General features: G+C 35.0%; 3 protein-coding genes across 3 annotated transcripts; 1 reads left to right on the forward strand and 2 right to left on the reverse strand.

Annotated features, from left to right (window-relative positions):
* Window positions 1-93: 93 nt before the first annotated feature.
* Window positions 94-3601, forward strand: LOC110682238 (probable cysteine desulfurase). Its single transcript, XM_021858521.1, has 5 exons — window positions 94-517; window positions 1272-1776; window positions 1984-2185; window positions 2280-2723; window positions 2971-3601. Exons 1-5 carry the CDS (start codon window positions 310-312, stop codon window positions 3424-3426), a joined length of 1815 nt encoding a protein of 604 aa, XP_021714213.1. The 5' UTR covers window positions 94-309; the 3' UTR covers window positions 3427-3601.
* Window positions 3602-6474: 2873 nt separating this feature from the next.
* On the reverse strand, window positions 6475-10847 carry LOC110682239. The gene has a single exon (XM_021858522.1). The coding sequence runs from the start codon at window positions 9713-9715 to the stop codon at window positions 6974-6976; it is 2742 nt and encodes a 913-aa protein (XP_021714214.1). The 5' UTR covers window positions 9716-10847; the 3' UTR covers window positions 6475-6973.
* A 6173-nt stretch (window positions 10848-17020) lies between these two features.
* On the reverse strand, window positions 17021-22486 carry LOC110682240 (dipeptidyl aminopeptidase BI-like). The gene is made up of 11 exons (XM_021858523.1): window positions 21912-22486; window positions 21295-21473; window positions 20991-21213; window positions 20747-20891; window positions 20444-20644; window positions 19907-20038; window positions 19388-19516; window positions 18544-18956; window positions 18236-18452; window positions 17637-17827; window positions 17021-17504 (listed from the first exon to the last, which is right to left on the reverse strand). Exons 1-11 carry the CDS (start codon window positions 22301-22303, stop codon window positions 17327-17329), a joined length of 2400 nt encoding a protein of 799 aa, XP_021714215.1. The 5' UTR covers window positions 22304-22486; the 3' UTR covers window positions 17021-17326.
* Window positions 22487-22933: the final 447 nt, after the last annotated feature.

Genomic DNA, 22933 nt, shown 5'->3' on the forward strand with positions numbered 1-22933 from the left:
TTATCAAATTAATAAATGCAAATTATTTGACTTTTTAAATTCGGGCATAACTACGCTATTTCGTATAAACTTTATTTTATTTCTTATATATACGGTTTTTCTACGCTATAATTTTGATTTCCTAATAACATTTTGTTGATTCTTGAACTATTCTTTTCCGTGCAATATTAATCCATTCTCAACAATTTTTTTTAGTAACAGTGTAACACTAATTACACTATAAATATACGTACGTTGTAGTAATAGCTTATCAAGTAAAACGAGAAAGTAATTAAGGGATCAGAGCGAGCTAAGAAAGTAATTAAGAAGATGATTAATATGGAGGGTTGCCCTAAACAAAAGAGTGATAAGCTGAGTTGGGTTAGATCACAGATAATTGGAGGCGGCAGTGGTGGTGGTGCAGAATTCGAGTCCCCGTTTGGCAAGCGTGGAATCACTTACGCCGATACAACGGCAACTGCCCGTTCTCTTCACTTCATTGAAGATTATATCATTACTAATGTTCTTCCTTTTTATGGTAATTTTATTTCTTATATTATTGTCTAATTTGCATGATTACAACTTTAGTTTCTCTATTGAGGTTGCTGATAATTAGTTTTAGACATTATGCTAGCTAGGAAGATGTATTCTGTGTTCTTTCTTCATTCCAATCTCCATTTCACACTAGATATCCTCATAATTATGTTTTAATTTATAGTATTATTATATGTACACATCATTTTAATTCTATTTTATTTTGTGGAGTACGTGCCATTTATCACCAAATTTATACAAGTATTTTACAAGAAATGTCAAACATGACTCACTCCGTTTTAAATTTATATTCGCATCGTTCTAGCAAGAGCACATAATTTAATCACACATTCACAGTTACGTATTATAGTTTATAATTAGATTGGATAATTTCGGTACAGGGTCTATGGAAAATTTATGAATCATGACATCTCAATTAGTTTACTATTCTTCAATAATAGAAGTATCCATTTACACAAAAATAAAATAAAATAAATAAATAAATAAAAATTCATAGACATCTTCATATGCGGTTTGATACAGACATACATATGTGTTATTAATTCATAACATGCATGCGTTCATCGGTTAATATATATGTTACTACTACAATTTGCTATTGACATGGATCGAGTACACTTTTTAATTTATGAACTTACTGAAAATAATGTTAAAGGATCATCTCAGATCAACCATATGTTTTATACTCTATCAAGAAAACGTAGTTTGTTGATTTGGTGTGCGCTAATAATGTTTAGGAAACACTCACACGACGGATAGCTACGTGGGGAAACGAACTACAAAGACAATGGAAGAAGCAGCAAGATACATCAAAAGATGTTTAGGTGGTGGAGAAGAGGATGCCATTTTATTCTGTGGTTCGGGCACTACAGCCGCTATTAAAAGGCTTCAAGAAGTTATGGGAGTTGCTATTGCATCAACTCTAAGAAGCAGAGTTTTAGAGACTCTAAGGAAGGGAGAGCGATGGGTTGTTTTCTTGGGGCCTTACGAGCATCACTCGAATCTCCTATCATGGCGAAACAGCCTTGTAGAAGTTGTTGAGATCGCGCTAACTAAGGATGGTGGCTCAATTGATATGGAAGCACTAAGAGTTCAGCTTGAGCATTACGAGTCTACTAACCGGCCTATGTTGGGTTCGTTCTCTGCTTGTAGCAATGTCACTGGTATTGTCTCGGATACTCGAGCAATTGCTAGGTTGCTTCATCAATATGGTGCTTTTGCTTGCTTTGATTTTGCAGCTAGGTATGTCTAAATAATTCTCTTTGTTTTTGTTACATCTTGTATCTTAGGACGTATGATGGGCCTTTATGTGCATTGACGCGCATAAAAGCCCAATAATAATATATTGATCTTGTCACCTATTAATAACCAATTCTATGCATGACATATCAATGTAAATTTGAGTGGTATTAACAGAGTATGTGTTGCTTTGGATGTTGTTATTAACAGTGGTCCTTATGTCGAGATCAACATGAAAGCGGGCGAAATAGATGGATATGATGCTGTTTATGTTAGTCCACACAAGTTTATTGGTGGGGCAGGAAGCCCTGGAATCCTCCTTATGAGCAAGAAGCTTTATCTGCTCACTTCTTCCACACCTTCAACCTGTGGTGGAGGAACTGTTTCCTATGTCAATGGCTTCAGTGAACAGGTATTATTATTAACAACGATAATTATTACGACGAAACATTAATCAATTTGAAGAATTACAGACTAATTAGAAACAATTATGATGAATAAAACAGGACACTTTGTACTCAAACAATGTAGAAGAAAGGGAAAATGCAGGGACTCCTCCCATAACCCAGACGATTCGAGCAGCATTAGCATTCTGGGTTAAAGAATACATTGGTGTCAAAACAATTGAAGAGCAAGAGCATAACTATATGGAAAGAGCTGTGGCAAAACTAGGCAACATCAAGAACATTGTAATTCTCGGAAACACTAGCGTCAAGCGACTGGCTATCTTATCCTTCCTTGTGTATCCATCCACTCAAAATAGAGGTGAAACTCGAAAGCAGGACCCAGGACAACGTAAGCCACTGCACGGTCGTTTTGTCGCGAAACTGCTTAATGACTTGTTTGGTATTCAAGCTAGAGGAGGGTGTGCTTGTGCAGGACCATATGGTCACTACTTGCTCGATGTTGATAAAGACTACTCTTTGGCTTTAAGAGCGTCAATCCAACAGGTAAAGCCTCAATTCAGAACATTCTTTCTTAGTATATGCATCCTTCCATCATTAGTCTCTATGCAACTACGTCACAAAGGTAAGCGACAACTAGGAACAACCTTTAAGAATCTTGTCCATTACAATGGCTAACAAACAAATGTATGTTTGATACATTATTGAGCTCCAAAATCATTGTCAATCATATATTATATTCCAAATATAACACTTAAAACAAGAAATATTGATGAAATCTATTGCTTGACAGGGTTATGAGGGAGTTAAACCAGCATGGACAAGAGTTAGCTTCCCATATTACATGTCAAAAGAAGAATTTAAGTTTGTATTGGATGCAGTGGAATTTGTGGCAACTTATGGACATCAATTTCTTACATTATACCTCTTTAACTGGAGAAATGGGGATTGGACCTACAACAATAAGGCGTTCGACAAAATTCTTCATAATGCAAGAAACAACATTGTAGATGAGGTGAAATTCGCTAGATTTATGCAAGATTTGAAGCTAAGAGCTAAAGTGGTGAAAGAAACTGGTACAAACAAAAGTACTAATGATAAAAATCCAACAGCCAAGTACGACTCGTATCTGGAGACTGCCATCTTCATAGCTTCTCTGTTACCAGTTAACCCTAAGCAAGGTTGGATTCCAGAAGAATTGGACATTGATATTATGATATACCCTTCAGCATCTAGATACTTTATTTAGTCTTGTTTATATAGAGGAAATCTATCAATTTTTTATCTGTGTATTTATACAATTTATCTAATTTAATGTAATCTGAAAAGGAAGAAAATAAAAGGATAATAGATAGCTAGAAAACATGTAAACCATGTTTTGCAACTTGTACAGTATAAGCAATAAGAACGTCAGTATTATTCAAGTTTTTCAGGCTCATGGACTCCTAGTTTTTTTTTTTTTTTTTTTTTTTTTTTTTTTTGACAAAGAGCATGGACTCATAGTTAGTGTATGAAAACTGAAGTAATATACTAGAGAGGAGCAAACAGTTTAAACCAGAGGCTGATCAATGGGCGACGGAGTCCATAAAGAGCAAATTCATAATAGCGCGCACATACGAGACAAAAATTGCAACTCACTAATTGCAAGACACTAGTTGCATTTCAACCTTAAGGCATTGATAGACATAAGACTCCTGGGGGTATACAAAAATAAATATTGAAATTTCGGATTCCCCAGAAAAAAGAGAGGGCCATAGAGAGAATCCTGCATACTGTGACCACCCAAAATAAAGAGTTACACATAGCCGTTGAAGGACTGCTGAAGAGTAGAGGACAGCCAAACAAAGACAAAAACTTAAATGTGTAGCTGTTACACTATTATTCCACAAAGAAAAGAAGACAAGGTTTAGTTCTTATCCCTACTACAAAATTGAGGATGGTAATTGAATGAGAACATGAAGAGGTAAGAAGATAAGAATCGTACTATTGAATGCCTGCTAGAGGTGCTAACAATAGCCACCAGAGGCACAAACACATAGGGCTAGCAACCAAGTACGACAGAAAGTGAGAATTTGGCAGCTAAAGAGATTTGCGAGCAAAAACTAAGACTTATCAGCCATACATAAAGTTTAAGAGTAAGTGACAACAATCCATGGATGTATGGAATGGGTAAACCCCATCTACCTACACTGGATTGTTACCATATTACTCGGAAGTAAATACCCTGAATACCCTTTAATACCCTAATAGGATCCCAAATTCTCAACAACAATACACCTGCACAAAATGCCTCAAGACAAGAAAATTAAAACATTATAGAAAGTACAGCAATCTGAGAATCTGTGACCAAATTGATTACACCTGCCACCAGCTGAAAAAAAGATAAATAATAAAGGGAATAGTCCTGGGACATCAACATAACCCTTGCTGTAATATTTTTAAGGTGTTACAGTGATAATTATAGATACTACATTGCATTGTTTATTTTCCTTTTTGAAATATAAAAGCAAAAAAATGTATGGCACTTCTATTACACAAGTCAGGCATACCAATACTTTGCTTGAATTGTAACAAGCTTTAAGTACCAAATAACCAGCCAGAAAACCATGCAGCAAAAATAAGGCACTGTTATAATCTAGAGCTCTGTTCCGGCCTCAATAAGAGTTTTACCAACGGCACTTGTCATGTTCATTGGTGATATATAACTAAAGGACACCAATTTTCAGTTCATCTCAACTTTGAGCTTCAAACATGCAGATTCAACTTGCAAGTGGACTCAGTATTCTCAAACAGGAAAAAGATTGAAGGCTTGATAAACAATGAACGAGCTCAGAAATACGTATATTATGTCCATCACGATTCTAAATCTCAACAAGTACAGCATCTAGGGGTGAAACAAATTTGGTTTAAAATCAAACCGAACCGAAAACCGAACCGAATTAGGAATATGGTTCGGTTTTTTTCTTAAGTGGTTCGGTTTCGGTTTGTAAAATCAAGAAACCGAAATTGTATGGTTCGGTTTCGGTTTTGGGAAATGAAAAACCGAAACCGAACCGAATTTCGGCCCATACTATATAAGGCAAAAAAAAAAAAACCCTAATCACTCTTCTCAGCCTCTCACTCTCTCCTCTTCTCTTTCCGCCCTTTCTCTCTCCTCTAATCCTCTTCTCTTTTCTCCATTTGTGAGCTTTCTCCCTCTCGGTTCTCTCTTTCTCCTTTCCTCTTCTTATCTTCTCCAATCTCTAGTTCTCTACTCTGTCCTTTCTCTCTCCTCTTCGATCTCTTCTCCACTTTCACTCTCTTCTCCTCTTCGACAGTACGACCAAGGAGGCAAGGACGACCACCTGGGCACCAGTGTTCACATTCTAAAGGTTTTCATGTCAAATTCGATCTAGTGTTTTCATGGTCGAATTTGACCTTTAAAACCCAAATTCGAGGTTTTTCGGTGGAATGTGAGGTATGTCCTCTTTTTCTTTCTTTTAATTTGGTTTGAGTTTTTTATTTTTATGGTGGTGTATGATTGAATTGTGGTGGTGGTAGGTAGTTTTGGGTGGGTTTCGGGTGGTCAGGATGGATGGTGGGTTTCTTCAGTTTTTGGTGGGTGGAGGGGTGGTTTTTGATGGATTCGGGTTGATGCATGATGAGTGGGTTTCGGGTGGTTTTTGATGGGTTAGGGTGGATGGCGGGTGGGTTTCGGGTGGTTTTGGAGGATGGGTGGTGAGTTTCGGTGGTTTTAGTAGGTTAGGGTGGGTGGTGGGTGGGCTTTAGGTGGTCAGGGTGATGGGTGGTGGGTGGGTGTTGGTGGTGATAAGGTGGGATGGTAATAATTAATACCCTGGATTGGTTTGGTTTTGTTTGGTTCGGTTTTAATTGGTTTGGTTCGGTTCGGTTTTTTTTGCAAAATTTGATGTTCATGATGCTTGATAGGAAAATTCGGTGCGGTTTGGTTTTTTTTTAAGAAAACCGAAATTTAGGTGGTTTGGTTCGGTTCGGTTTCAAAGAGAAAGTGGTGCGGTGTGGTTTGCAAAATCAAGAAACCGAAATATGGTGGTTCGGTTTCGGTTTGGGCCAAAAACCAAACCGAAAACCGAACTTTCACCCCTAACAGCATCTACTAACAGTATTTGATTTCATGACCAAAAGATTTAATCTAACAAAAAATTCAAAAAAAAATGAAAATAACAACAATCTTGCACAAAAATAACAATAGAAAACAGTTCATCTTTTGACATCGAAGACATCACTGACCAGCAAAAATCAAATCCTGTGATTCAGCATTGAAACATACCAAAGAAAGTGGATAAGGAAAATGTGATTCTGAAAAGACAATGCTCAAATTTCACTGAACCCAGCTCCCGAATTCAATGTACTGTTTTCCCTTAAGATGTCAAATGACTGAACTATCAAGGTTAGCATGAAAATGACATAAATATTATACACAAACTCGAGAACCATACTTCAGGGATAAAAGAATAACACCCAAATGGTTAACATTTTGTGCAACCAATCATTTGAGAACATACCAAAACACTGGTGGGCAGTAAGACAAGCAAAAGTAACAAGCACCCAGAAGATTTGTAAACAAAAAATGCCCGAGGGCAAACATGAATAAACAAATTTACCACGGGCAGTGTAAGTAACCGAAGGTGTTGGGTAATCCGAAGATATGAAAATGATCCTGCCCTCATGTATTCTTCACAATCTTCAATATGTCAGGATGAAATTTCATCCCAAATCTTCACTACGATCTGTTGGCGCTTGAATGGAAACAAAGAGGTAGCTTGAGGGACACAATGTCATGTTTCTGACTCTTCTTCAACAGTTGGAAGTCCAATCTCTCTAGTAAAGGCAGGATTAAGAAACTTCGCAACAAAAGCCCACAGCTTGTACACATCGTCAAAGTTAGTCAGAAAGCTAAGTGATGCTGTCACAACCTCCACCCTGAAGAAGCCGCTTTTTCCATCAAAACGACCATTTGCCATTGGCTTGCACAATGTTGTATCTGTGATGTTCAATTCCCCATTTGAATTCCCGGGACCATCCATAATTCTCATATGGCTAAGGATGCCAACACCAAGCCCAATGCCATGTGCTTCAGCAAGCTTTTGGACAACCTCTGGATTAATTAACCCCCGGTTGCAGTTTCTCACATTGAAAGCAACAGCAGCACCCCTTTCATATTTAATTTTAGGGCCGTATATTTGTACCAACGGCACATCATTTTTATCATCTGGACCAGGGAATCTCAATTGCAAAAGTGAGGTCACAAGCCAATTTATCAAAAATCGTAATCTTGATGTTGTTCTATTGAGGCCCAACATGTTTATGTGATCAAGATGCCGACAAATTATCTCTGGTTCTCTCCTATCAGATTCTGGGTCATCACCGTAGTCCCCATCACTTGCATAGTCATAGTCTTCAAGGTCTCTAGCAGATGTCTCACCTGCCTCCAAGGTATGACTAGAGTGCCCTCTGTGATTGTCCTCTGTACTGAAAGATACCCTCCTACCTTTGCTAGCAATATCATCTTCTTCAAAGCATACAACCCTGCCACCAGCAAATTTATTGCCATCCCTCCTTCCCAATAGCCTAAATTCACCTTCTGTTTCTCTTCTGATAGCACTTTCTTTCGACTCTGCACACAGTTCAGATGTAATACCACGAGATGTTGAAGTATGACCATTGTAATGGTCTCCATTTAATGAAGAATGCAGGGATGCTTTGTTGTTTGCCATCTCATGTTCATACTCCTCTATCTCATGAACAGTGTGTATCTCCTCATTGATCTCATGGACATTATCAACACCTCGGGAAACTGATTGAACTGCAGCATCGAATGATAGCATATGCCGCCCGTCATAGGTTGGGCTCCTAGACTTGTTCGCTGCTGGCTTTGGGGAGACCCTCTTTGCATCCTTCCTCCCAGTAAACCATAAAGGCGGTGAAGGAGTGGATCTCTGTCTTTCCAGGTGGCCCGCATGTTCGGAATTCATGGGGCTTTGACCTAAGTCAATCCAGAATGAGTTGTCAGATGATTCATCCTCGCTAAAGATAGGGCTCTTCATCACCTCCCCTACAGAAATACTCTCGGTCTCTTCAAATATCGTGCTGGCACCGTCTCTGTCAGAGCTGTTTTCATGCTCCATCTCAGTGTCAAATACATCCTTTACCTGAGCATGAGTAAAAGCACCAGAAAAGGCAGGCATCTGGGAACCTTTCTGGGTGTCACCTTTAAAATCACCATTCTCATCAACTTCATCATCCTCAACCCCAATAAGACCATCAAGACCATCCATCGAATCGCCCAAATACTGTGGAAAGACTGGAGTAATCTTCACCATCCCAGTTCCAGTCACTCCAGATTGGTTTTGTAGGCATCCTAGCACAGATTTTTTGATGAGGAGACATCCAAACCCACTGGGATCAAACCCAAACACCCTGTAAAATGATGTGATTATGAAGTCAGGACGGAATAACGACAAACCTAGCGAATCCATATCCTTCGGCCCCAAAGCACCAGCATCTAGCAAAACATGCCAGTTGTTTTGTTGCGCCAGAGCCATCCATTGATACGAGTACTTGGATCCCGTCACCCTGGACTGAACAGGAAAGGCAAAAAGGCCAACTGCAGAATCCTTCTTCCTCTTCTTCTTGTTCAAAATCTGCTTCCTAAGATCAGCAGAGCACGGTTTAAGAGTAGGCCACTTAAACCAAGCACTATAACTTTTCGCCCCTTTCTCCTTCGCGGCTTGGGCCATCCAATTCACAGATTGGCTCTCATGATCAAACATGGTTAACAATTTCTTGTTTGTATGAAAAGGGTATGCTTCAGCCAACAATTTAAAAGCTGAACCTCTACTTACAGTAAAGACAATCCCATATTCATTCTCAGGAATGTTCAAATAATCCATAATTCTAGTTTTAATATCATGTTCAACAGTCCCTCTCTCAGCACCACCATACAAGACATGATTACTCAAATTAGCAGTCATCTCAGACAAACTAAAACTTGAAGTGTCCCAATAATAAAGAGTCTGAAGATGAGAAAACAGCCCAAATCCACAGTAATCAAGACATACCTTAGCAGCTGGCCCAGTGAGGTGCCCATACTCATCCAATCTCAGCTGATCAATCCTCTCAGAAGACTGATACTTGGGATACATTGTAAGGAACTTGGAAAACGCCTCATTAAGAGCAGGAATCGAGTCTTCGGATTCGAATGTACGCTCCGCAGCCAACGCAGTAGCTCTGAGGAATTCCTTGAGAGCTTGAAGCCTTGCAAGGGATCTCGACTGGCCGAGGCCCTCATCTTTGTTGGAATTAGCCTCAGCATCAGTGTCTAAGGTGGATTTCAGTAAAGACCCATCTTCAGATGCTTCTTCAAGAGCTTCTCTGAGCTTGCTCTCCTGCAATTTCCTCAATATTGAAGGGTTTTTCTTACTATCTTCCCCAAATTCAGACCCATCTTTTCTTCTACCCTTCTTATCAATTATCAAATGAACACAATGAGAAATAGGCTTCCATAGTGAGAGATGCATCAGAACTATGAACAAAAACCTAACCCCCAAATTTCAATTGTAATTTAACCCAAACTGGGTTTCAACTTCCTCCACTTGTAAGAACAAAAACCCAGAACAAAAAGGGGAAAGCTTAGTTCAAATTCAAATTACAAAGAGGGAATCAACCACCCAAATTGCTTTCTCCAAAATCAAAGAGTCTGCTTTAGCAAAGCATTCAAAAAATACAGAGAATCTTAGAGATTCAAAGGTGAATTAAAGGCCCAAATTATTCAACAAAATTAAAAGGAAAGTGTAAATTGGACCACACCAGAAGGATTCCCCAGTTGATCTCTAAATAAGATCAAACCCAGAAATTGGTAGCAATTAAAAATTCAAATAATTAACACCAATAATTTTAAGGGGGCAAATTCAAACATCAATCTTGGCCCTAAAAAAAAGGTGTTTGCATTTGACTTTTGGAGAAAAAAAAAAAAAAAAAAAAATACAAAAGAAAAATAAATAAATAAATAAATTAAATTAAGCAAAATTAAACTAAACCCACTACTCAAAAGAGTCTAAATACAAAAACCCAGATCCCAAAATGACAGAAAAAAGAAGAACACAGAAACCCTAACAGGGGAAATTTAATAGAGAAACTGGGAAGAAAAAAGTGAACTCCCCATTTTGACTTTTTAAGTGAAGAACTTCATGGAAAATACGGTGTAAATGAAAATTAAAGTAGCTAGGATTTGTTGTGTGTATATAAATTAGGGTTATTAAAATTGAAAATCTGGGGAAGTTGGAAGAGAGAGTGAGAGGAAGAAGAAGAAGAAAGGAAAAAAAAAAAATAGGAAGGTTTGAGGTCAACAAAGAGCAGAGGAGGTGAAAGTGGGGTTTCATTCAATGACTTTTAAGTTTTACCTAACTTCCTTATTTTAATTTTCTTACTGATTTTTCCTTTTTATTTATTTTTAATTATTATAATTATTGTTTTTGTTTAATTGTTTGACCTCTCTGTCTCTCACTCTCTCTCCTAGTTTGACGTTGATGGACTGTTACGCATCCGGTTAATCTAAATCTCATATTATTACGGACTACTGTTTTTTTAAAAAAAATATTATGGTTGTGACTTGACAAACTCTGGTAATAAATAATGTACGCCCTCTATTTCCTATTATGATCTTTACACTATTTATATAAAATCCACTACTTTGAGCCTTCGATCAAATAATAATAATTTGTTAAAATCGTATTAATGAGTATAGTTATTGGTAATTTAAAATATTAAAAATCAAAGTTTGCATAGCTAAGTCACACTAGGACGGGACAATGATTTTGAAATAGAGTGAATAAAACTGAGGGTTGTTTTTTAATGTTAGTGTATCGTTTGAGCAATGTCAAATATTGTTAGGTTGTAATTTTATGTTACGGAGTATTTGAATTTCAATATAAAATGTGTAATGTATATGACTTCTTTATTTAAAGACATACTTCCTATTTTGACTTTTTTTTTTAGACAATTGTCATTAAAATGGAAAAACTTTTAAAGGCTGAGAAAGTAGTAAATAATTAGTGAAAAATAAACAACTTTATCAAAGTTAGATATGTTTGATTTAACTAGAAATGGATAATCAAATGATGACTGGAATATAATGGTAGGAAATCTAACACATACTGTGATGGTTGGTCTCTAGTTCAAACTTTGTAATCTGTGATCTTTATCGATTAATTTCTTATCATTTTATACAACATCAATATTTTCTTAAGATACTAGGCCAATTTGTATCTAACTAAATTCTTAATACGTCTTAATCAAAGAAAGTAAACACAAAGAACATACATAAAGAATATAAACCATGAAGAACACCCTAACGTTATACATGTAACAAGTTCCATTAAGGGACATATCTACTTGCTGTGACTTGTATTTCAAGAAAAATTATTCATCAAACAAGTTAGGTTACTAACTGTCTTATTACATAAGTAAACTTACCAAATGCAAAGTATGTCACTTTGTATCTTAATGGGCTAAACTTTTGATTTAGGAAGAAGAGTAGATAAAATTATAAAAAAAAAAAAACAGCTACTAGATTCTTGCCTTCTATTACTTTCGTAACTACAGATAATTTCATATTAATTACAATATATAATATAGTAAAAGCCAAAAAAATAGTGGAATTAAAGTTAGAATTGTTGTATATATAAGGAAAATCTAATCAAACTAGTAGATAACAAAGCATGCAAAGTCAAGTAAATAGTTTCATATGTGGCTTGGCTGAGTGTTCTGAAAAGAAGAGAAATCAAAGTAAATTCTAAAAGCAAATTCTTGTCAATCATCACTCTCGTCTAATATAACTTTTTTTTTTTTTTTGGTCTAATATTACTTTTTGCAAAGGGGAAAACAGAGAAAAACAGGGGAGTGGAGGGGACACGAATTTGTTTTCATAGTTTTATTTATTTTTAAAAAAATAAATAAAAAAAACCTTGTCAAAAATAACATAAAATATCCAAATAGTTTTACATTTTAAATACGAAGTTATAATAAAGTATATTACGAATATCATAATCAAGCAAAATAAAATAAAGTAATAAACCAATACCAGTAATAAAGTTGATACTGACAGCATGCAATATATACACAGAGACAACCACATCATAACGTATCCTATCTCAGTAATTGCAAACTTTCCACTTCTTCCAACACATCCTTATTTTACAACCAAGAACTTCAACTAACCCAACTTCACATTTATGATTTAATCATCAAAACTCCCAAAAAATAAGCAATTTACTCTCACAAAATTGATTCCATTAAACCATTGTTTGCTTAGTTTGTAACATCTTCAAAAGCTTTTCATTTAATCTATATAAGACTAATAAGAGTGTGTATCAAAATTAAAGAAAATTACACCTAACGTATTTAAATTTTAAAGATGACACGTTGTTACAGATTCACAGAGGTGATCTGGATGCAACATATAAGTGACATGTCTTTGTCCGAATCGAATAAATATACACCTAGTCCGAATGTAACATGTGCATGAAAGGAAAGTAGACATAAATATAGTAGTTAAAATACCTAAGAAGTATATGAATTGTTTTTTTTTTTTTTTTTTTGGGTATAGGTATATGGGTTGCTATTTAGGGTTGCTATATATTTAGGAATCTAAAATTCACTCTTCAAGATTATGTAATTGGCTATAAATCATTGCATAACACTTAAACTCTCTTTTTCTCTGGCATAATTTATTTTGTATAATAAAGTGTGTTTTTAATATGTTAAAATTTAAAAGCAATAATTGGTAGAAAAGGTTAGTTATTCAAAATTTTAAAATACTCTAAAGTGCCTTCTGGACTAAAGTTGGGGAGCTATAAAACACTTCTAGAAACTTTTCAACTTTTTTATCTTTACTAATTACCTGAATAACCTGATTACTGCTCAAGTGGCGCTCATGGTGGAAAGATTGTTGCATTATTGCATGGAACACACAATATTCCAAGTGTACAAAAAGGAAATAGCTAAAAAGACAGTCTTAATTTCATATACTTGTATAATTCCCTCACTATCAAGACTTCAAATTAATAAATAGTCTCTGACTTTTAAACCTTGACTTCTTTAGTTTTATCATGAAAAATGAATTAATATTAATAATATGATTGTACATGTGTATGTTTTTTCAAGATAAGATGCATGTACCACGTAGAATGAATCTCTTCATACTCATCGTTGCAAGTATAAATAGTCTATCTCTTTTAATCAAAATGTTTTATTTAATTAATAATATTCCTATATGTAGTTACAGCAAACAACTTGACGTTTTAATAAAAGAAGATCAGAGAATACTTAATAGACAAAAAGTCAAAATTACGACTCTAGCTTTAATAATTATTGAAACTAAATAAATGTTTTCGAAACTTTACGTCAATCGGCATGAAGTCAATTAGGTTGCTTAAGTGTTATCACAACTACTTATAGATAACAACATAAGGAAAAGACCAACACAAATTGTTTTAATAAAGTAAAGTCACAAGTAGTTGATTGTTAACTTAGCAATGTCAACAAGAAAAGGATCCAAAAACACACACAAACCAAAGGTCAACTACAATATCAGCATATTATAAATTAGAAGCTAATTATAATGTTAAATTAGACCATACTACTAAAAATCTTCCTCTCGATGCCATTTTATGTGTTTTGTCTATAAAAAAAAGTAGGGAGTTATCTTATGCTATAATTAAGTCAATAAACGACCAAGTATAGGAGGGAGTAATCAATATAAGCTGTTTGTGCTAATTAATTAATTAATTAATAATTAGTTACTGAATTTTATAGGTTCATAACAATATTAATCACAATCTTAGTATCTCACGCACCCTTAGCAAAATCGCCAACTAAGCCTAACAAATTTGTTGACTACTCAATTTTTTTTTTTAACATGCAGCATTTCAATGTACAAATCACGTGCATTAGTGCATGTAAAGGACTAGGGATGGTACTAAATCCTAATCATTTTTTTTGTTTTATAAATTGTTTTCTAACTAGGTACAAAAAAGTCTTCTAATTGCAAGATTTTGAATTCTTTTGAAAGCTTATAGGTCAATGTATGATCACAACTAACAATGCTAATTAAGTAATCACTTTATTTTTTGAATCTATATATGTGATCGGTCCTTATATAATAGTGATTTTTTTAAAGATTGTCATAAGAATTCGAGTTTGGAAGTATTGGAACCATGTTAGGTCTATCTTTGATTTACTATTCTATCATGCATGCATCATGCTAATTAAGTAATTAATAACGCTTACAACATGTAAATTTAGCAATATAGGTTACCATTTGTCATGTGGTAACTTGTTAGATTAATTGTTCTCTCGTGAGAAGGAGCAATCCTCCTAATACAATTTGGCCGTAAAGCAATAATAATACAATGGCAACAGTGGAGTAAATTTTAAAACTTGAAGAGTGCAACAGCCAACATTATATGGGGAACAAGGAAAATGTCGCCATTGTAGAGGCCAAAAAGGAAGCACATAACCATATAAAAAATGTTTTACGAGTAACATTTTACTCTTTCCAAATTGCTACTCCGTAGCAAAAATTTCTCAAAAATCCATAGAATTTTTACCGTGTTTGTCTGCTATACTATATTCTAGCTAAATCTTATGCAATTCCTCACTAAAAAAATATACAGACTACTATTGTATAAGTATTTTAATCAATAAATTAGGGTGTCCAATTATTTCTGCATAAATTAATTTGCACGATATATATAAATTAATTAATTATTAGTAATACAATGAGTAAACATTTATATAATTTTTTATTATGAGATCCGCTAAATTGATCGTGGTTGACCAGAAATTGTGCTGACAGGTGAATTTGTCTCGACCTAAGTAATATACAAAGGCAATTAAGCTTGATTTTCTAGCATTACTAACTACTAAGCTAGTGCTAATATTATTTTATGATTATATATTTATATTTTGTCAATGATATATAATTACATGTTAAGTACAGTATTGCATGGAAATTGGAAATTTGGAATCATGCACAAATCGATATTCACAAAACAAAGCTAAGTGCCAAGTTTATGTCGTTGACATGTTTTTGTTTAAGAACTTGTGATTGGCTTCGTGACTTGAGCGATATCTTAGTTTCATTATTTGTTGTAATGCATAAATTGTACCTAAATAATATGTTCAATGAAATATATAAAAGTAATTATTGATACTCGCAATTGTGTGTTGACAGTTTAGGTTAGTTGTTTGACCAAAGTATTTTTTGTTTGTAAAGATGGTTTATAAAATAAGATTAGATGTTTTATAAAATTAGTTGTTGATGTGGTAATGCATCACTTCTAGAAATAAGTTAGAAATTTGAATACATGCTCGGTTTATTTTGTTTTCACTTATTTAAGACATAATAAGTTCAGATTAGATACATTTAGGAAAAATAAGTTATGATACCAAATACAAATTACAACTAAAATAAATTTTAATAGGAAAATTCAACTAAGTTTTCAGATTAATATCTAATAAATTCAGAAAAATTCAACTAAATTTTCAGATTATTGAAAATCGGGTAAATATAAATAAAATGATATTCATGCAGTCATTTATGATTTAAATAAAGAAAAGCTAAAAGCTAGCATACCAATAATAATAAAACAAATTAATGTAGTTTTAAAGTAGTCACACTTATAATTGTCCTATACTTGTATTAGCCAGCTGTGATAATTGATAAGCATAATCATGTCATTGAAATGTTAAAAATTAATTTTTAAAAATTTTGAAACACTACTATACATGACTAGTTAAAGATAAAATTCTCCTTTTCTATTAGACAATTAAAGGGAAGCTGGAAACTTTAAACAAGTTGTTAATCATGGTTTGCTTGTTACTTCAAGGGTAGCAGATTGATGGATCCTTTTTTTTTTTTTTTTAATGTTTTGAAATATAATAAGTTTCCTTGCCAAGAATTTTTGTAAAAAGTCTTGCACAAAAAATAAAATAAAATAAAATAAAATTATGTTTAGAAAAAATACGTAGTAACACTAGTATTGTCATTCACGATAAGGAAAAGTAATTTTTAACGTATATCATAAAATAACTTGATCATGATTTAATATATATTTTCAATTCCAACTTAAAATACTTAAAATTAGATACGAATATATAATACAAGTATACAACGAATAAAAGGACGAAAAAATCCATAGTTTGGACTTTGAAGAGACTATTACATGTTGAAAGTGAATTTATATTCTGAGGGCCATACACCCACATAGTAATGTTTGCCTTGAATATGTAATAAAAGTGTAGGGTATGATTATATTTATGGTACTTAACCCATTTGCACAATGTGAACTCTTACATAAGAGCTTTTAGAGGGTATCATTCTTCCTGAATTAGGCAAAATGATAAAAATCCCACTGCTATTAAGGACTTCAATTATGAACAACAAGACCCACTTCTTTTAAAAAGTTGGAAAATTTGTTAAAAAAGCGAATCCACCAACAAATCATCTTTTCATAAATTGAACATGATACATAATATAAGAGTATTGTAATGATTGATGATATCTTTCCAAAAAGACTTCTTATGTTGCTACAAAACTTTGTTGGTCCAATCAATTACAAAACATGGAACTACAAAAGCTCTCTTATACGTCAATCACATAAGTGATCAATTATAATTATTGACCAAAGAATGGGACCAAGAGTTCGCGATCTTGCCTTTGTATGCATAATATTGGCCGAGCAATGATAAAACACTTCCAGGGATCGGCTGTTTCGATCTAGTCCAATTCCGGAGTAATTGTTCTGATGTCTTGCATACATGGGGCAGTTTGAATTTTCCGTAGCTATATACTTAGATTGTAGGAGAGTGGTTTTGTAATAAGAATGCTTGCAATTTGGATTTTTTAATCCAATCTTAGGGATCTACATCTACTGGGACTTAAATATGTACAGTGAAACAAGACATGATAAAACCAAGGGAGTATAATAGTGCAGGAATTCCTGTGATACTTCAGTAGTTCAGACATCGACCAATCTTCCAGAAAACAGGACCAGGTTAAGGAGAACCGCCTTTGTTTTGCCTGCCTCTATAACAATTATAATAATAATTTGCTGAAGCATGATGAACAGCTAGGACTCCATCATCTTCATAAGAAATGCAGTCTCCAAGGCCAACTCTTTACTTCTCATGTACCTGTTCTCTTCAACTATCTCAGTTGTTAAGTTAAGCAGAATAGGGCGAGCTGGGTCATATATTGTACGTTCTCGGACACGTGCAGCCCATTTTGCAGCTTCCCATACACCAAATCTGATTTTTAGAGCAGGAAGGAGGCATAACATATAAAGGGGTTAGTGTTTAATATTATGCATCTGATTGACTGTTTAACAAACATAAAAGAGAGACAGAAATGAACAAAAATAAAGGCGGAAAAAAAGCTACCTTGTGCTGAAACATGAGGTAATCAAGACAGCTGGGTAAACCACGTCATTTCTAATATTATTGTAAGGAGAGTATTTCTGCATTACTTGAAAATCTTCAACATCAAATGGATACCCAAATTCCTCATAATCAACTGGAGTCAAGGGTAGTATAGGATGCAGAAGTGTGGTTGTTGGATCCAAGAACGGAACCTGAAGAGAATTAGATATCAAACTGTAAGCAACATGGTGTTTGGCAAAGGTGATCTCTTCCATGCTGCAGTTTGCTCCACAAAGCATAAACTATTACGATATGAATTAAACTAGTTTTTTGTAACACACAAATGGCATTTAAGTTGCTATAGCAAGCCATCAGCATTCAGCAAAGGGGCCCCCCTCCCCCCCCCCCCCCCCCCCCCCAAAAAAAAAAAAAGGGCCAGGAGGATAGTAAGATACCAGCTTGCATCAATCTAGTCAATAGTCACACTCATCTATTTGACCTTTTCAAGCCCAATATTGGAGTGCATACATTCTTTACTCTCCCACCCCCTAATGAAACCAACACAACAGGATAAAAGAGGCGGGAGGGGGAAGGACTCAAAATAAAAGAACAAAAATGACCTTCAATACAGCAGCACGAAATAACTCTGGAGAAGCGTTAATAGCTGAAGCAACTAATAGCCCTCCAGCACTATAACCCCAGGCAGCAAGCTTGTTTTCATCCACAAAATTTTCCTCAACCAGAAATTTGCCACAGCAAAGAAAGTCTTGTACGGAATTTAATTTCATAGTGCGTCTCCCATCATGGTGCCACTTCTTACCTCTGCCACCTCCACCTCTAAAAAGAGCAAAATTTACAAGTACAGTAAGCAGTCAGTAAAATAAAAAATAAAGGAAGAATTTAAGCTGTTTAACAAGTCTCAACATACCTGACATCTGCATACGCAATAAGCCAACCACGATCAAGAAGACTTTTTAGTTCACTGCGCCAGCGTTTGTCTAACAGTTCGCCATAAGCTCCATGGCCATGAAGTAATGCAGAGTTCTGATTTCCTTTTTTGTTTCTGGGTGAATAAACGACAGTCAATGGTATCATGACCCCATCATGTGAGCAGACGTTATGATGTTCACAAGCATAAAACTCAGAAAGGTCATTCCAAAGATTTTCCTCATCCTTATGCCTATTTTCCTCAGGATCAAAACGAAGAGAACTTGGTGATCTATCAATTAGTGTAGAGGATTTTCCATATAGAATTCTTGTCCTCTCATGAAGCAGATTTTGTTGCTGAATAATGTTCCATTTATCACTCATAAGATCATAATCAACCACTGCATCAGGCATCTGTGTGATAGAAGAGGTTGCCAAAGGTTATTAGAAATAGCTAATTTGCAAGTAAGTACTTCGCACAAAGGTAAAGAAGTATAAGATTTACAACAGAGCATAAGCAAATAGCAAGCACAAGGAGAAGAGAGGACAGAAAATTGTAAGACAGTTGAAAAGATCCTAAAGTTCCTAAATAAAAAAAGTGCTCTATGCCTATTGACAGGGATATTATGAAGAAAAAAAAAAGATAATAATAATAACAAACAAAGGGGAAGCTCAGACTTATATTTCAGTTCACTATAATCCGAAAGTCAAAATATATAGTATTAGAATGGAAATGGACACAGTATGCCTATCAGCCTACATGGCATGCAAGACAGGCAAGTCCCAGAATTTAAGAAGAAAAAAAAAAGACCCATCATCCATGCATGGATTAGACAATTACATACCAGTGGAGATGAAATTGTAAAGCGAACTGTGGATGAATTGAAATCATAATTTGGTCCGGGTAAAATTTCACAAATATGCTTCGGCAAAGGAAGGAAACGTGGACTATGCTCCGCCAAACGAACTGCTGCCTAAAAGATAAAAGAAAGAATTAAATATAGAACAATAGCCAAATATGCCTGAGTAATTGCTAAAAAAAAGCAGCAATGAAATGTCAATATGAATTGTGAGAGAACTGGAAAGTTTATAGAGTCACCATAAGCATACACCAAAATTACCTCAAGTGATGATAGAAAAGGCTATAGTTTGTTATAGAAACGATACAAGATGTCGAGAAATTGAAGCTCCACTTCCCTTTATTTAATTATTGGACGAGGTTGCTATATGCCTTCTATCATGGCACATATAACAGTTTACCCCTTTAAAAAGCTAAAACTTCCAATTTTCTACTTGTTTATTGGGTACAAATAATTCATCAACAAATATACAGTATATGAATAAATTATTGAACTCAGGCTTACCTTATGAGTGGGCAAAGGTAGAGGAACCGTACATAGTCTTAAAGTCTGACCTTCCCTCAAAATAAGTACCAAGTGTGTGTCATTGAAATCAACATCCACAATTACCATATTAGGGTCATCAACGAATACACCCTGCATTGAATGGTCAATAATAAGACGGTCAATTCCTAAGTTTAGAGTTCAGAATATCAACATTATTCTTAGACATATATCATTATTAGTAACAGTAAAACATGATATCCCATGAGACCAAATGTCGCATTTTCTTTCAGCCAATGCTGGAGACATCTGTTAGACTAAGTACCTAAAAAGAGGCCTGAGTAGCTGAATGACTAAAGTCCAACCACACAAAACAGGCCACAATAAGGAATAGTAAAAATGGAAAGATTGAACGTGAATAATATCCCTTGCATTTTGAGAGGATTCAACTCAATGTTATCAAATTAAACTGGAGAACATGGAGAATAATCAAAGAGAAACATGATGCCTGTGGAGGCAGAAAACATAAAGTTAGCATCAGCCAGAAACCTCACATACCTCCCACACTTTATTACCAGGAGCAATATCAATAGGTGAGCGAAGAAGATAATGATTATCAACTGGCTGTCCTTCCCTTGCAGCATCTGTGAACAAATAAAGGTATCCTCGATGATGCTCCACAACACAATGGACAAATGGCTCACCTTCCCAAACTAATGTCATCCCTGACAAAGGGTTGGCAGAATCTATCAAAAACACCTGGAGGCCAATGGGTAAAATTGCTTCAGACCAAATCCATGTTAAAATTAATCCTGGAAGATGGATGCATGAACTGAAAGTCTGAAAGTGTTACACTGTTACCTTTGAAGCTGTAGTTGAGAATATATATAAAGTCACAAACTGAAAATCTTTAGTGTGTCGAATGCTAATATAGACATTCTCCTTTGGCTCTTCAAGAAGCAAGACATCATCATCATCATTTGATCCAAGGATGCTACAATACAGCCTAACAGCAAAGAATCAAAAACATTATCAACTATGTTAAGCCATACAAGTAAAGCAGCACAAATACACTTCAGATGTAATGTAAGCAAGAAGTACGAACTTGCAAGGCCGTTTGTAGTGATCAGTGACAACATAAAACAGTGATTGTCCATTCTTGGTCCAAGCCACATTCGATACCCAATCAGCCTGTGGCTTATCACATAAAGCACCAGTAATCAAGTCCCTCACAGATAACTTGAAAAAATCGTTGTCTTTGTCATACATAGTATAGGCAATATGGCGGTGATCAGGTGACACTTCACACAGTTCCTCAAAAGCATAACCTACAATGAGAAAGCTACATGTCAAAAACAAAATGCCAATCAACTAGATCAAGTATAAACATATAAGCAAAATATAGAAACCTCCAAATCTCTCGGCTTCCTGATTGTAATCAATCAACTTCTGTTCAATCCTTTTACCAGACGTGAAATCAAACCCGGAAAATGGAGACTTATTAGATATAAACTCTTCATTCAAACTTGCCAATCGACGACATAACACTGGAAATTGCTTTCCTTCTTCAACCCTTCTATAATACAACCTGTATGTGCCCTTAATTAAGTTGAAACAAACAATTAGTCAGGTTCAGATTCCTGCAACACATCACTCCACCCAATTCCAACAAATACTTTGTACAATGCCAATCAACAAAACTCAGTGACTTCTTTTAATTACTGACAATTATGCAAATTATTGGTAAGATAATTTTAAGTTCTTCTATGATTAACATTTACCCTCACAATGCCAAGAGTAGTGCTTCTATAACACAATTATGTTCCTACAATCTTATACTCCGAATTAAATCAAACAATAAGATCAATTGAAATAAAAAATACAACAAACATAACAACAGAAACATAAATTCCATCAAAACCCATTATAATTTCATCAAACAAAAACCAACCCACCATTAACATTCATTAATAATACCCAAAAATAAAAAATAAAAAAGAAATTAAGGAAGGAGAGAGAAAGAGACCAGGGACCCCAACGAAAAGGGGGAGAGGAGAGATCATAAGGCAAACGAGAAGCAATCTCAGACTGAAGTTTGTTCTGAAGTTGTTGTGTTTCAGACAAGACAGCTTCAGTGTACTTCTCTTCTTGTTCCATGTAAACATCCATGTGTCGCATCGCCACCTTGTCGTCAAGCTTCGACATCCAACTGTAGTTATCCTCCCATGTTTCGCCGTGTGGCGCCGTCATCTTCTCCGCCTTCTTCGGCGGTTTTGGTGGTGTTGGTGGAGGCGGTGGTTTTGGGGGCTGTTTTTTCTGGGTTTTCCGGTGAGCATGTCGGAGAAATGAGTACAAAGAGGTTTGTTTTGAAGGTTTGAAATGATAATTGAGAAGGGATGTTTGAAGGAAGTGTTTCATTGAGAGTGAAAATGTTGAATTGGGAGTTTGATTTGTTTAGAGGTTTATGGTGAAATCAAGGGTTTTGGAAGGGTTTATGCAAAAATGGGTTAAAAGATGTTTACCTAAATAATACGGAGTACATTTTTACAGAATGAAAAAATTATGGAGTAAATTTAATATATTCATTCATTTTGAGATGAATTCAATGAAATTTTACTTGACACAACACAGTATAAATTTTCTTATCTCTAAACTGAAAAATAAGGTTCAAGTAGTTTAAGTTTGGATGAAGATAAATAGATATGGAGTACTTCGAAAAGGATGGAAGACGGACATTGTTTCTAGTCTAAAATCAAGTAAATACAGCGTAACCTAAGTATTGGAGTACTCCCTATAGGCCTATATAAATAGGGGAATAAACAAAGGTGTTCATATTATATGGCTATGGATTAAGTTTTTAAAAACAGAGTAATTTGCCAGCAAATTCAGAGTAATGAAACTATAGGGAATTCAATCAATAGTTCGACTACCACTTCGAGTAATAGCTGTCTTCATACTAGGTCTCAATGTCTAAATGGTTTTTGAGTACATAGCACAAAACAGATACTTGACTCACTGGTAACACCTTGTGAACGAGGCACCCTTGTA

Source organism: Chenopodium quinoa, unplaced genomic scaffold (genome assembly GCF_001683475.1).
Source record: "Chenopodium quinoa cultivar QQ74 unplaced genomic scaffold, ASM168347v1, whole genome shotgun sequence".
Taxonomy (NCBI): Eukaryota; Viridiplantae; Streptophyta; class Magnoliopsida; order Caryophyllales; family Amaranthaceae; genus Chenopodium; species Chenopodium quinoa.

Bases quoted from the DNA above. Each gene is read 5' to 3' on its own strand.
- LOC110682238 (XM_021858521.1), top strand. From the start codon at position 310: ATGATTAATATGGAGGGTTGCCCTAAACAAAAGAGTGATAAGCTGAGT. The intron at 518-1,271 runs GTAATTTTATTT...AATAATGTTTAG, and splicing joins TAATGTTCTTCCTTTTTATG to GAAACACTCACACGACGGAT. The intron at 2,724-2,970 runs GTAAAGCCTCAA...ATTGCTTGACAG, and splicing joins TAAGAGCGTCAATCCAACAG to GGTTATGAGGGAGTTAAACC.
- LOC110682239 (XM_021858522.1), bottom strand. From the start codon at position 9,715: ATGCATCTCTCACTATGGAAGCCTATTTCTCATTGTGTTCATTTGATA.
- LOC110682240 (XM_021858523.1), bottom strand. From the start codon at position 22,303: ATGAAACACTTCCTTCAAACATCCCTTCTCAATTATCATTTCAAACCT. The intron at 20,645-20,746 runs GTAACAGTGTAA...ATTGGCCTCCAG, and splicing joins TCTCAACTACAGCTTCAAAG to GTGTTTTTGATAGATTCTGC. The intron at 20,039-20,443 runs GTATGTGAGGTT...CATTCAATGCAG, and splicing joins CTGGTAATAAAGTGTGGGAG to GGTGTATTCGTTGATGACCC.